The sequence below is a fragment of the Rhinolophus sinicus genome, linkage group LG01 (genome assembly GCF_036562045.2).
Source record: "Rhinolophus sinicus isolate RSC01 linkage group LG01, ASM3656204v1, whole genome shotgun sequence".
NCBI lineage: Eukaryota > Metazoa > Chordata > Mammalia > Chiroptera > Rhinolophidae > Rhinolophus > Rhinolophus sinicus.
Window position 1 is genome coordinate 59,794,272 of NC_133751.1, and position 15,223 is coordinate 59,809,494.

The 15,223-nt window shown below is 42.6% G+C and overlaps 1 protein-coding gene across 26 annotated transcripts in view; it reads right to left on the reverse strand.

Moving 5' to 3' along the window:
- KALRN (kalirin RhoGEF kinase) overlaps positions 1-15,223 on the reverse strand; it is a 617,732-nt gene that overhangs the window by 170,039 nt on the left and 432,470 nt on the right. For 11 of the 26 annotated variants that reach the window (XM_019738968.2, XM_019738966.2, XM_019738971.2 and 8 more), the window contains one exon: positions 1,608-3,101. The exons of the other annotated variants lie outside the window; for them this stretch is intronic. In XM_019738968.2, coding sequence (XP_019594527.1) covers positions 3,039-3,101 — 63 coding nt within the window. In that variant the 3' untranslated portion in view covers positions 1,608-3,038. Of the gene's footprint in view, positions 1-1,607; positions 3,102-15,223 lie in introns of those variants that run through there. 26 annotated transcript variants of the gene reach the window in all.

Here is a 15,223-nt window from a genome sequence, read left to right on the forward strand (position 1 = left end):
TGCCATCAAGGGTTTGGTTCACTATACTGTTTATCATTACGAAATGTGCTGTCTGGGTTTTCGTAGGCATGGGGAGAGCATATGGATTGCTCAACATGTTTATGTGGCTGGCCGGGGCTAGGGGCCAGTCTATGGGTACACCACAGATTAGAGTGTGACCTGGTAGGGATAAAAGTTGTCTACAAATAAAATCAGGAGTTCTGAGTTCTAGCCTCACCCTGCCCCTAACGGGCTGTATGGTCTTGGGTGAACTGCTTAGCATTCCCGGGTCTCAGTTGCACCTGTTGATCTCCAAGGTCCCTTCCAGTTGTAATTACACACCCATTCATGTGTTACTTGGTTAATGTCTGTCCTGCCACTGGTAAGCTCCGTGAAAACGGGCTGAGTCTGTATTCGCTCACCTAGATCATAATGCTCAGCACTTGTAGGCACTCAGCTATTTGATGATGAGCACATCCCTAGGAAAACCAAATGGTGCTCTCAGCCTCCTCAGCCTTGCTCTTGTAAGTCACAGGTACACGGATGTGGGTTGCAAAGACTCTGGCTGGGAAGGGATCTCCAACTACACAAGGAAGAGCAAGACGCTCGCTCCAGCTCTCCCCGAAACCCCGGGGTATACAGAAGCTGCACAGTTCATTCAAGGGACGACCGTGGCAGCGGACAAGGGACAGCCTAGGGTGGGCAGGGGACCATCAGCCCTGTGGTTTGCCAAAGCATGGGTTTGGGGATAGAGAACTGAATTTGAATCACAGATCTGCTATTTTCTAGCTTTATGGCTTTGTACAAGCAATTTACTCTCTTAGCCTCAGCCTCTTTATCTGGAAAATGAAGAGAGTACTGCCTACCTATTGGTGCTGTGAAGATCAGAGGAGATAATGTATACCAAGTGCCTTCCCAGCCTCTGGACGAAAAAGTTGCTCTGTAAATGAGAACCTTATCTGGATCTGCCTTCCCTGCCCCTTGTAAGGTTTTCAAAACGCCTCCTTTCCCAAAGAACTGGCTCATGGGAGTGTCCTAGCCAGTCTGGCTCAAGAGGGATAAAGATTGGGATAAAAAAGTGTTTCTCAAAATATCTATCTTCGGAAACATATATTTTCTCCTTTTGCTTCCAGTTTGCTTAATGAGAGTTTGACATTTGTAACTTACTATGGTGCGACTTTGTAAATGAAATTGAACAATCGATTATCATTTGAACGTGCTGAGATTTATCACTGAACAGAAAGAGTTTGAACTTTGCCTGTCTCTCTTATTTGCCTCCCTTGTGTCTCCTTCCACCTTGCTCCCTGGAGAGTGAATTACACGCCTGCTCCTGCCCTACCTCCTCCACTTTCTCCCCACCACACTCATCTATTACACACGACCACCTTCATTCTGGAAAATGAATCCTGCTCCTAGGCAACCAGAAGACAAAATGGCTGTGGTTGACATAATTCTTATTAGTGATTGTAATTGCAGTGGTGCCGCCATCATGCCACACGTACGCTCATGGCATCTGTCCCCAGCTAGACAGATCTTTCCAGAAAGTGGGATGGGGTAGATTCTCGGTAGAAAATTAAGGGCCTCAGCACTCAACAGAAAGTATTTATAAATCACTATATTTCAACAGCTGCTTTAGAATCATTTTTATTAGAACACATTCAAGAAAGTGACATACGGAAAAAAGACAGCAGCAATTCTCAATCATGCAAATGCCCGTGTTAAGGTTCTCCATTGGATTTAAATTCAAGTACAAAGACAGTCCTTTCCTGAGCCAGGTGCAATTCCAGAGAATGACTCTTTGAATTGAGAGCACGTTTCCTCCACAAAGTTCAGAACACTGAACAAGTCCCATCCTCACAGTAAGATTGTGAGATACATGGAAATGTAAACTTTCAGGATTTTAAGGAACCCTTTACCAGCCCTCCCCCATAACCCAGCTGGGGGAAGTAAGCCCAACTTCGGGACCTCTTAGAAATAAGGTTTAGTCTATTGAAAATAAAGCAGTAGGCCTTTAAAAAATTAGAAAATCAATATGTATATATACATATATATATGTATATGTATAAGTAATGGAATCATCTTTGCCTCTTGCCTTGGTGTGGCGTTTCCAGGAAACTCTGTGTTAGGGGTTGGGGCTCTCTCTTGAGTGTCTTAAAAGCTGGAGGAATATTTTTTTTTTTATTCTTTAACTTTTTATTATGAAAAATTGCAAACATATACAAAAGTGGAGAGAATGGTATAATGAATGCCCACGTGCCCATCATCTAGTCTGAACAATCATGAGCCTGTGGCCAGATTGTTTCATTTATTTATTCCCCTACTTCCCATCCGAACCCCCAATAGGCTAATCTGGAAGAAACTGAAGGCGAGTGGTCTTGAAACCAGAGACCTCAGGAGTGAGGGCGGTTAGGGAGGAGGAGCTAGAGAATCTTGACAAAACCTGGGTAGGCTGAAGCAGACAGAACATTTGCTGGGGAAGTGCTTGCTGCCAATGTTTGGGAACAGCTAGCATTAACCCTCCTCTTCTCCATCACAAACCATCCCTTCTGCCTGTTCCCTCTTTCTCATGATGTCAGGGAGGAGGCTAGATTAGAACAATGGGATCTTCCAGATTGGGGGCCACTGACAATAGAAATATTCACCCTGGAGAAAAACTCCAGAGACACGTATGTCCTTCTAATGAACCATCCACTCACGCTGCAGACCTCTAGGGCAGTGAGGGTCTGGGATACCTGTTGTTTAGTTGGGAGCTGGGGGAAGTACCGTGGGTCATGAGGCCTCTCATAGTTCCCTACTGTCCCACCACTTTAGACTTCGGAGAGAAGCTTGGCAATCTCGAATTGCACCCAGTAGAGAAGCAGGGAGCTCTGAGGGGTGAGCCCATGGCCCAGGCGGGCAGATTTTGCTTGGAACATGTTGCCCTCCGAGCAAGGGCTGCACCCCACACCAGCCCTGCCAGAGCAGACTCAAGAGAGGTGGGTGATGGGAGTCCAGATGGGAGGTCTCAACGGCGGCACGGCTAACCCGGAGAGCTGCAGGGACAAGTCCCAGGCTGCGCGCTAAACGTAAGTGGAGAAAGGATCTCCAGGTCCCAGGTGCCACCGAGGAACAAGGTTGCCATCCTGTTAAGAAAAGGGCCGGGGCTCTGTGACTTGCATATGACTTTGCAAATATCTGCATGAGATCACGTAGCCCTTTATAGAAAACAGAGTTAAGGCATCAGTGCAACCTACTGTATTTCTAGCAACCCAATGCACAGAGTGTAACGTGGCAAATACATAATCATTTTGTTAGAAGAGGACATGGGGGAAGCAGAGTGCTGTGTGGGACATTGTTTGGTCTGAAGGTTCCGAAGGAGCCAACCAAGCCTGGGACCCAGAGGAGGATCGCTCACTGGCCCCTCTTGCTAACTCTGTCAGGGCTCAAACTCATACGCTGTTCCTTGCATTATTCCCCGTAGACCAATCCTGCAATGGCTTCCCAATGTCCCAGATGTATAAACAGGAGTAGAGCCAGGAATAATATAAATAGGGATGCATTAAATCCCTGGTGGCAGTGATCATGAGTGTTTATTTTATACCTTTCTTTTTTGTTTTGTTTTCTTGTTTCAATTCCTTTAGGGTCCCTATGCCCTACCAACAAGTCTTGCTATCACATTCAATTGGGGGAAAGAAACTCAGAAAAGTTTACCCATTTATGCAGCAGATCTTTAGCAATAATGGACTTAACATTCATTATTTCAAGTGTTTCCAGGGTCCAAGACATGTGGCAATCTGTAATTTTCCCAAGGCATGAGGTTGGTTCATGCAGGCTGCATGGCCAGTTGAGAGAATGGATCACACTGAGTGAGAGCATGAACTAACGAGGGAGCCATGATAAGGACGCAATGTGGTCACACCATCTCTACTGGGCCCTCTGAAGTAATGGAATCATTGTTTCTTTAAGAACAATGGCCGCTCAAAGAAAATCAACTTCTTGTGCAATTGCAAGAGTGACATATTCTAAACAGCAATGGCTCTCAGCCAAGAGAAAAGTTCAAGATAAATTAAAGAGCATGATCTCATATTTGACCATAGCTCAGTTCATGATGTCAAAGGCTCCATCACACTTGCCATATAGAAACGAGAAAAACAGTCTCAAACTCTCTTAATAAGAACTCCAGCCAGGCAAAAACTGTTCATGCAGGGAGAGAAAATACTTCAGCATCAAGTTCAAATGGTGGTTGCCCTGATCTGTGAGGAAGATAGGCAATACTTCGGATTTGGAGGTAGATGAGATTCTGAAGAAAGCCAGGAGCTGTACACAAGCATTTGTGCAATGACTCATAGTCAAGGTCACCTTTGCTCAGGCAAAGAGTCTTCTGAATTTCAGATCATATTCATTAATGGGGGTGGCACCAACTGTCCAGATTAGCTAATCCCCCACATCATAATTCACCGCCATTACCAGTTTAGTTTTAGATGTGCTATAAGGTCTGTGGAATTTATTTTGGTGGCAGAATTTAATAGTTGTATAAATACTGAGTTTGACATTCTGTTCTTTATACAGTGGTTAAAATTCTAAAGGGGGAGAACAGTTTTAAAAATATTTTTATTGTCATCATTATTATCTCATTTATGTCATAATTGGTTTTGTACTTTTTATTAATGGATTATGTTTATTGAGTGTTTAGCATGTGCCATGCAAAGTGCTGAATGTCTGGCATGCATCATTTCACATAATTGCACCGCAACCTTACGGGGTGGGTAACATCATTACCCCCATTTTGCAGATGGAGGCACTGAGACGTCCTGCCCAGGATCATACAACTGGCAAGCAGAGGAGGTAAGATCTGTACTGAGGGTGATTTGATTCCAAAGCTCTCCTTACCCACTGTGCTGTGCTGCCTCTTGTCAAGGAGACTCCATCTGCTAAAGGATATTTGTATGTTTGTGGATTCCAAAGGTCTTGGAATGCATCCCTCACATATTTTGAGGATCCATTTTATCCTTGAGTACCTAACTAGGAGTGGTGTGGGTCACTTTATTACACATATTCATTAGGTTTTGCAGAAAGACATTGATCCTCTCTTAAACCTCAACCTGTGTCTCTGTGCACCTGCAAATCTGTCTGGTGATGGTTTCATAAATGTATGTAGGCAAACTGAATACTTGTTCTCTAAAAAAGGAGCCCTGAGAAAATACAGACATGTACACAGGAAGCCATTATTTTATACGGCCCAGTTGGCAGCCTGAAAGAGTAAACACCAATGTGTATGTAGCTTTTAACTTAAAAAATGACAGCCATTTATGACCTCACCGAGAGGATTAAAAAAAAAAAAATCTGGCCTTGGGAAAGGACTAGTGGAAAAAGTTTAAGTGGAAGTGTGAAAAAGGAAGGCCATCAAAATTTTTTGAAACACTAATGACTTCTATTATTTTGAAAATAACTCTCAGCTTAGAATTCACATATATCTTCCATGCCCAATCACCCTATACTTTTGGCATTCTGATTTAGCAGTCCAGGGTTGAGTCTGGGATTAGTTTTTCGAACTATTTCCCTGGTAATTCTAAGGGTCACCTGGTTGGGAAACCACTCTATCGCCGGAAAATCTGAGTTTTGCAGTCTTTCAACTGCATTTTCACATCTGCCAAACACACAATGTCCAAAAGCCCTTGTCTGTGGCATTTTCCACGAGAAGCAAGAATCAGCGAGACCCACTTCAATAGGACAGTGATTTTTATGAACCAGTCCTCCCAGCATTTGTTTTGTGTGGAGGGAGGAGGAGCATATGTTGAGATTTCCCCCATGTCTCAATATTCAGGTACAGATCCTTTCATAGAAATACTGTGTATATTTATGTAACATACTGTAGGTCCCATTCTCATACCAGATACTCGTAATAGAAGCTTTCTGGGCTACAGAGAGCTTCCTGCCATCTCTGGGTGCACAAGAGACATTATTAGGTATCCAGTGGAATAAAAATAGCCACAAATCTGTATTACATTATAGATTTTTGCCCTTTCTTGTTCCATCAAGAGTTCAAGGCAACTATTTTGCAATATTTGTGTAAATGCATCTTCAGTTAGCTGTATGTCCTGGGTGTTTCTGTCTGATGGATAAGGAAATCACTGAGGCAGGGATATGCCTGAATTCCTCCTCCCGTGGCTAAGATGTAATAAGCAGCCTGCTCCAAACTCCTGACTCGTGACTTGCTCTGCTAGCACAGAAGTCAGCGAGCAAGTGGCACTGCAGCACGTGGAACTTGGAATGTTCTTGGTGTTTTCATTCAGGTGTGTTTCATTCAGTTGATCAGGAATGAGGGAAATGATAGGACTTAACACCATTTGGGCCAAAATGTGACTTCACGTGTATTTGTCTGCATCATCCAATCGTTTTCTTTAGTGGACTTAGCCAGAGGGAAGCAGGGTGCATAGTGGATGCCAGAAGGGCCTGGGTTCAAATCTCAGCCCTGCCACTCTCTGGTTGTGTGACCCTGGGCAAGTTATTTAACCTCTCTGCGTGACATTTTCCTCATCTGCAAATCGAGGATAATGATACTTACCTCGAAGACCAAGTGAGAGTTCGCACATCAAATGCCAGGCTCCTCTCAGGAGTTCAATGGGAAAGGCGGTTGTTACTGTCCGCTGTTCATGCTCTGGATGATTTCCTTGCTGGCGGTCTTTGTGCCTTCCTCAGCCCGCCCAATGATAGCAGGAACTTCTGAGGGAAAGGACTGTATCTCTCCCATTACATGGGGGGAGGGTGTCCTTGGTGGGGGCTTTATGTGCTGTTTGTGTTCCTCCAACTCAAATTTCAAATCAGAGCCCAGACTAGAAATTTTCCTTGAGGCCACCATCAGAATTAAAAAGTGAGACATAGAATAGTAAAAATATTGAATTCTGCGTATGGAAAAGGCATAAACACCATGAAATGTATTTTCAGTTTAGCTCTTTTTCAAGGATTGATTGTGTGATCTTATTTGTTCTTTCATGTTTTCTACTCTGCCTGAATGGTCTCCCTTTGGCTTCTCGAGGTCTGTGTTTGCTGCTCATGCTTTTCACTGTCCATTCTGTGAGGAGGTTACTGATAAGGACGGGCTGGCTGAGTAGCTTAGTGATGGGCAGGCAGGCCCGGTGCGGGGAGGGGCAGAGCTATGCATGCTCTGCTGTGCTCCCTCCCAAGGGACAGGCCAGGGGCTCCCCACCTCCAGCACACCACCCCAGAGAAAAGAAATCAGCCACAGCGAGGAAGAGGAAGAGTCAATCTCCCGGTTTTTCCTCCTTCCATTTCTCCCTCTGCTCAGGGAACCCTCTGAAAAAAATGGTGAAACTAGGCAGTGTGGGAGCAACATCCTTGAAAATATTTGTTTCATGTAATTTCTTTTGTTTCACGTTCAGAAAGGTTAGAAACTGCCTCCTTACCAAGAATTCTTATCAGAAAATGTTCCCTCTGCCTTTAATCTGGGGGAGGTGATGGGGGGGGAGGGGGGGATGTGGGGGAGGCTGGGTCTTGACCTAACACTGAAGCTCCTTTTGAAACCCCATTCATGGGTCACCCGTTTCCTTAATGGAAGCTTTCTGTGCACTCCTGACCTGGGTTCCAGTGTCCTCACACTGAGTCGGTCTGGAAACCTCTCCCTCTGGAATCACAGGACCATAAAACCAAACTTGTAACATGTCTGCTTTCTCTGTCTCCCACTGTGTATCTCTTCACGAAATCCCTTCATGAACTGGAAAGTATATTTCAAGCTTTTCCTCGCCTTTTCCATACTTTTCTGAAGAACTGAGTTTGGGGGGAAACACTGATGAATCATCATCCCCTTATCATCCCACTGCCCCACCTGCTAAACTTCCCTTCTCATTTCTTTCACTGGGCAAAGCTCCGGACCTTCACAAACAAAGCTGCCAGTTCCTCAGCTCACAACCTTCATCGATCCTGCAACTCAGCCCCAGTTCACTCTCTGGCCACTTTGTCTCATCTTTAGGTCTGAGGAGAAGTCAATCGCCCTGTGGTGTGTGTCCCTGCTGGGCTCCTTGTCCTTGGTTCACACAGAGGGTGGACCTCAGCAACCATCTAATAATCGTGTCCCTTCCTAGCCTTTAAAAATAACATGAGGGGTTTTTTATTCATAAAAGTAATTTTCTTATTATAGACAATTTGGAAAAAGTCACCATCCAAAAATAACCACTATTTATATTTTGGTGTATTTCCTTCATATATACACACATATGTTCACATGTGTATATACACATATACGTATATATGCATACATAAGCACAGACACACACACACACATATATGCACAGACACATTTCTTTTGTATGTTTAACAGAAAAATTAGTCTTCATATTTAGAGGCAAAAGGAAGACCCCAAGCAGGTGGGAAAGAAAAGTAACTGCAGACCGCAGCTCAGGTTGACCCTTCCCCTGAGCCAGCCACAGTCATGGGCTTTTGGAGCACATGGTTTATTGGTTTGTAATGTCATGGACAGATGGCCAGGAAAAATATCCAAGATATCCCTGCCTCCTAGACCACATAGAAGAATACCTCTTAGAGAGTATATGGGAAACACATTTAGAGACACCAATTCATAAATATACAGAAAAGATGTTATACACACAACATACCATTCAAATAAGTGTTTTCTGAGCACTTCCTGTGAAAGCCTAACTCTATCTGCGTGCACTGCTGATAACACAAGGTTTCACACATGAGCCTGTCTTCATGGATCTTGGGATTCAGTTGCGGAGACAAAACTAACCCATGGGAAACAACAGAAAACCAGAAGAAGATGCTGTGCCACAAAGTGCTGAGGGAAGGGACTCCAGAAATCATTCTAATAACGAAGACGTGTTCCGACAACACTCTTCCTGAGGTCAGAAAAGTTACCAGGACAGAGAAATAATTGTGGAGACACAGTGATGCAATACTGGTTGGTAGACAAAGGAGGTTAGAATTTGAAAGATTATATTTTAGTGAAGAGCATCACATATACCTACCAGAAAACATGTTCGAGGAGAGGTTTGCAGACAGCTAGGGACCCAGAGAAGGGGCAGGACCAGGGGAAGGGTCCTGTGTATCAGGAGCTCTAGGTCCTAGGGAACGTTACTGTGGTTTGGGAAGCATGTTTCTCTACTTGAAGCTCCCAGGGATAGACTGGACATACTACAGAAAAATCGAAAGCCAGCCCGAGGAATGTGCAATCACGGCGATGATCTATTGGAACGTTATTTCAGGAAGAGGACCGAGAATGAAGGAAAACTAAGATGGCTTCGAGGTCAAGCCATGGACGGGTGTCTTAGAAAGGAGCAGAGCTGGGAGAGGATACCTAATGAGTTTAGTTTCAGTTGAGTAGGGTACAGTCGTCATTCAAGTGCCATTATGCCATCGACAGTTGGAAATATGGTACTGGATCCCAGGGTGACAGGTAAGGGCTAGAAGCAGAGATCTTCCAACTCACTCTTAAGGGTGTAACATTATGCTAAGCAATGTGGCAAATACAAAGTAAAACATATAACATGCTCCATGGATGTTAAAAAATAATACAGTTGACCTTTGAACATGGGTGTGAAATATGCAGGTCCACTTACATGCAGATGTTTAAAAATACAGTACTGTAAATATATTTTCTCTTCCTTATGATTTTCTTAATAACATTTTTTCTCTAGCTTACTTTATTATAAGAATACAGTATATAATATATGTAACATACAAAATATGTGTTCATTGATTGCTTATGTTCTCAGTAAGGCTTCTGGTCAACAGTAGGCTACTAGTAGTTAAGTTTTGGGGGAGTCAAAAGTTGTACATGGATGTTCGACTGTGCAGGGGGTCAGCGCCCCTAATCCCCCAGCTGTCCAAGGGTCAACTGTATTTGATTTGGGAAGTGGAGGGCACTATTGGTGGCTCAGAGGTGGCTGCGGGAGATTAATGTGGAGAAATAGTGTGCATTTGCATGAAGGAGGCATGAGTCAGACTGGCAGTGAAGGGTGGGCCTGAGGTGACTGGGTGAAGTCAGTGGGCATCACAGGAGGTGGCAGCAGCAGGAGCAAAGCACGACATGGGTGGGAGCATTGGTGGCTATTATTGACTATGTGCCAGATGCTGACATAGACAGTAAAGACATAAGCATCATTAAGACCAAGACATGACTGTCATGGAACTGACAAGTAACTTGGGAGAAAGACATACAGGCAACCTGTGATTTGATCAGTGCTAGTTGGTTGAAACATATAAATTGCCAATACAGCAGTACCTTGGTTTTCAAACATCTCCGTTGACGAACATTTCAGTTTACAAACGCCGTAAAATTTATGGATCTATGGTATCATTAGATAGTAAAATTCATGCTAAATTTGCAGTTTTAGGGGTTAATTTTAAAGGTCTGGAATGGATTAGTCCAATTTGTATTACTTTCTATGGGGAAACCGTGCCTTGGTTTTCGAACGTTTCAGAACTCGAATGGTCTTCCGGAATGGATTACGTTTGAAAACCGAGGTACCACTGTATTTACATTATACAAAAATGGCAATTTCACATGATTCAATCTAATGTAGGTGCATTCAAGTGTATTTAATAAATAAATAGATAAGGGTCTCTAAAGGGTCACATGTAGGAGGGAACGCCACATACCTGCTAAATTTTATCCTAAGTAAATGTGCTCGTGACGGCTTTTAACAGACAAGTGAGGTGTTGAAAGATGTTTTAGGAAGATGAATCTGGGGTCAGCAGAAAAGATAAAACGCAGGGGCAAAATCCCAGAAAGCATGGGGGCCATTCAGGAGGCTACTGAAAGGATTTAAGCAAAGGGTAACCAAGGCCTGACTGGGGTGGTGCGACAGAAATTTTGAGAGACTAGTTCTCAGGACTTGGCAACAGATTGGCTATCAGGGAATATGCCAGAAATAAATCCACAGATAAAACCTGGGTATCTGGGAACATCGCGTTGTTCTGTCCCAAATAGGGAAGTCAAACCAAGTTACTAGTTTGAGAGAAGAAGGAAATCATTTTCTGATGCTGAGACTGAGGAAGAGCCAGACATCAAATTGGAAACATACAGGGGACCAATTATATTACTGTACCCAGCAGTACTAGCGCTCACTATGTCCACAGTTAGTCTTGCATTTGCGTGTTGGTTTTCTGGTTCCTCAGTAGAACTGAGCGTTTGTGAGGGTGGAGACTGGCCTGTTTTGTTTCACGGCTACGTCTCCATTCTAAAACAGCACCTGGTAAACAGCTGCTCAAAAAACGTGGTGAGTGGACGAATAAAGGAATATGAAACTGCCACTGGGAGTAAAGTCACTTCAGAAATATAACGTTGGAATTTTTGTCACAGACATTAGAACCGAAGCCACAGAAACTATTGTTGACGGTGGGGGAGGATCTAGAGAAAGAAGAATCAGGGGTAGAAGTTGGAGTGCAGATCTCACTGGGAGCATTAAGTAACAAACACGTGTTAGAGGCAGAGGGAAAGGAGGTGTTTGACAATAGGAGAAAGAGAAAAGGTGTGGAATTAATATACTGGGGGTGGATATAAAGGATGACATTCTGAGTACTGCAGATAGGTTAACCGTAGACTCTTTCTGAGTCTAAAGAAAGAATGAGAGAATAAAAGGACAGTGATGCATCCAGGTGAAGATAAAGGTAATTCTGTAACCATCATACTAAAAAAAAAAAAAAAGAAAAAGGAAAAGAACCCTCAGTGTTTCTTGGGTGCTAATCAATAAAATCTAAACTCCTTTGAACGGACGGAGTCCAGGCCTTGTCACAGTATGACCCAACCAATCACTCCAGTTTTATTTCCCACAGCTCACCTCGCAAACCCTGAACTTCGACCAGGCATATCTACTTTGTGTGCCCCAAACTGTCTTATATTTTCCTTTCTCCCTGACCCTTACTCCCAACACCAATGTTGCCTGGATAAATTCTACCCACTTTGGAAAGTCTAATGCTGGAACTTCTCTGACCTTACCAAGCTACAAGTTTGCTTTTCTTAATTATATTTCACTCTCAATTTCCAGATCTCTCTCTCACCCATAACGCCTTGTGTTCATTTGTTCTTCATTTACTCATTTAACAACTATTTACCAAGTACCTCCTGTGAACCCGTACTTAGTTAGATTTGGTGATGCAGTGGGGGCATAAAACAGATATCTCTCTGGCTCTCTGGTGGAGGAGGCAGGCACATGACCACACAAATGCTTACACTAATGGTGCTAGGTCCCAAGAAATAACAGAGTGTAGTGAGAGATGTGACCTGAGGAGGAGACCTAGTCAGAGGGTCAGGACAGGCTGAGATCAGAAAGGAGAGCGGGTGAGAGGGGTGGACTGAAGCCTGGGAGGAGAAATAAGTTTCCAGGCAGAGGGAACAAAAGCCCTGAGCCGGGAAGAAACCTGGCACATTCGAGGAAAGCCAGGGAGGTTGCCAGGCAGGAAAAAAGGGGAAGAGTGGCCCCACTGAGGCTGGAGAAGTGGGGCAAGGTGCAGACCATGCAGCCCTCATTGGTCACACTGAGGATTTGGGTATTCCTCCTAAGAGCAAAGGGACGCTTGCGAAGGGCTTGAAGCCACAGAGCGATGGGCAGAGCCTGCACTTGAAGAAGATCACACTGGCTGCAGAGTGGAGAAGAGATTAGAGGGAGGTAAGAGTGACTATCCGGGGACCGGTCAGTGGCCACTTTCACAGGCCATGTGGGATTGGACAGTGGCTCGCAGTCAAGTGGATTACACAGATGCTCAATAAATGCCCAAGGAGTGTAGCATCGGTCTTTGGGAGGCAGTCACTAGCGCTGAGAAACGCTGAGGTTCACCTTGACCCATCATTCCATAAAACCACAGTCAGCATAAGCTCAGCTCTCCACAACCCTTGGGAAATGTGCCTGTCAAGATAATGAAGTTTTCTTGATAACTAAAGGTAAACACCAACATATTTCTCCCCATTTTAACCATTTTTATGAATATCTTTACATCTCTGACTTCTTAAACAGAGTACGTTGAATATAATTTCCCCTTCTGTTGACAATTACAAATACTAACCTGAGTAATAATTGCGTGTAGTGCAAAATCCATATAGCACTCTTTGTACCTTCACTAAATAGAACTAAACTGTTGGAATTTTAATTTCCCTGTCAGCTTTTGTTTCAGAGCTTTTCTGTTTCCTCTCCTGTTGTCAGTACCTCATAGCCTTTGCAGCTATTAGTGTATCTCTATAGAAATAACTTTCTCCTCTTTTAATTTTCTTATGTGCTAAGTAACTAGATGGCTGAGGTGGTAATAATTATGTATAAAATTAAGATTCAAGAAGCTTTCTTGTGAGCATATATGCTTAGTTTTGCTATGTAAAGACTACCTTCTGAGGTCTTGGTTTTGTTTGTCAGACAGCTGAGTTTCAAATCCAATGTATGTATCATCTTTTTTTTCTAACACATTTCATTGCTTTAGCTGTATTACCTGTCACATAATGTATAGAGTAAAATATAACAGATAAATTTCAAAAAGTCAACTAGTTCTTATTCTTTCATTAAAACTGAGGTACACTTAGGGATTGGCATAAACCTGAATTATACATAAAGTCTTCATGTTGGTACACTATTCTGTGGAGAAAAAAATGGTGAATTGTATTTTAAAGTACTAAAAGTAAGAAATGTCACATGTTATGAGCCTCTAACTTACAAATGTATTGGCTTTAAAATGTCAAATTGCATGTTTATCAATACAGAATAAAGAGAGCAAAAAGACTAGCCACAGAGTGAGAGCATATATTTACAACACGTATAACCAACAAAGGACAGATATCTAAAATATAAGAACTCTGAAAAATGCATAAGAAAAAAAACAGACAACTCACTAAATATAGGGGCAAAAGGCTTAAACAGGGACATCATAAGAGAAAAACCCAAAGGCCCAATAAGGATTTGAAAGGTGTCCAAACTCATTAGTAATTAGGGAAATGCAAATTAAAGCCATAAGCAGATATTACTACCTAGCCACCAGACCTGCAAACATTTTGACATCTGACAATGTCAATTAGAGATGAGGATACAGAGCAACAGAAAATCTCATGTGTATTGGTAGGAGTGTCATTTTGGTACCAGCATTTAAAAAAATAGTTTACATTATCTAGTAAAGTTTAAGATATATATAAACATATACTAACACCTAATGATTTTTTTTCACCTAGGAATGTCACTCCTAGCTTTGCATCCAAGAGAAACTCCACTACACACACACAACGATACACATACAAGAAAATTCATAGCAGCATAGCTCACAATAGCCTTAAACATCCCATGTACAGAGTGGATAAATAAATTGTGGTATATTCACACATTGGACTACTATACAGCAATGAAAATGAATGAACAGCTCTACAAATCAGCATGGATGATTTCCATAAAAATAGGTGCTAAGTGACAAAAACAAGAGACACACACGCACACACAAACATACAGTATGAATCTAGCCGTATAAACTTTAAAAACAGCCACACTGAAACCATATTGTTTTAGGAACACATACATAGGAGGTAAAATTATAAAGTAAAGTAAGGATGGTATTTTTATGAATGTCAGAATAGTTCCCTCTAGGGGAAAAGGAGGGGTTGTGACGAGGGAGGGGCACGGGGGTGGGGGTGGGAGGGGAGGGAACTTCTGGAAAGCGGTGATGTCTTGTTCTCCTGACCTGCATGTTTATTATGTGTATGTTCACTTATAATTACCCACTCAATTGCTTAGTAGTTTTTATGCATTTTTCAGCATAAATATTTTTTTAAAGTTGAATGTAAACCAGATGTTATAATCAGAAATGTATTTTATCCGTAGAAATGAGTATAAATAACAGTTAATCAGACAAGCCCATAACTCCCATTAGGTAATAGTATAGATTAAATACCGTACATTTCAATAAAAATAATAGAAAATAATATAGTTGCAATATTATCCGTTAAACAAAGCATACAAGAGCAATAATAAAGATTATTTTCAAAGTACCTGATATCAGATTGGAAAAAATAAAAAAATACTAATGATATACTGGATTGCAAGACTGTGGGAAAACTGGCAGTCGTACACAGCGGGATGGAGCACAGATTGGTCCAACATCTATAGAGGGTGATCTGACCATGTCTATCCGAATTTAATATATATATTCCCTTTCATGCAGCATTTCTACTTCTAGGAAGTTATCCTATTAACACACTCACAACTCACAAGAGGGAGAAATGATGTGCCTACGAGGTCTACAGCCTCACAAAAGATTGGCTACA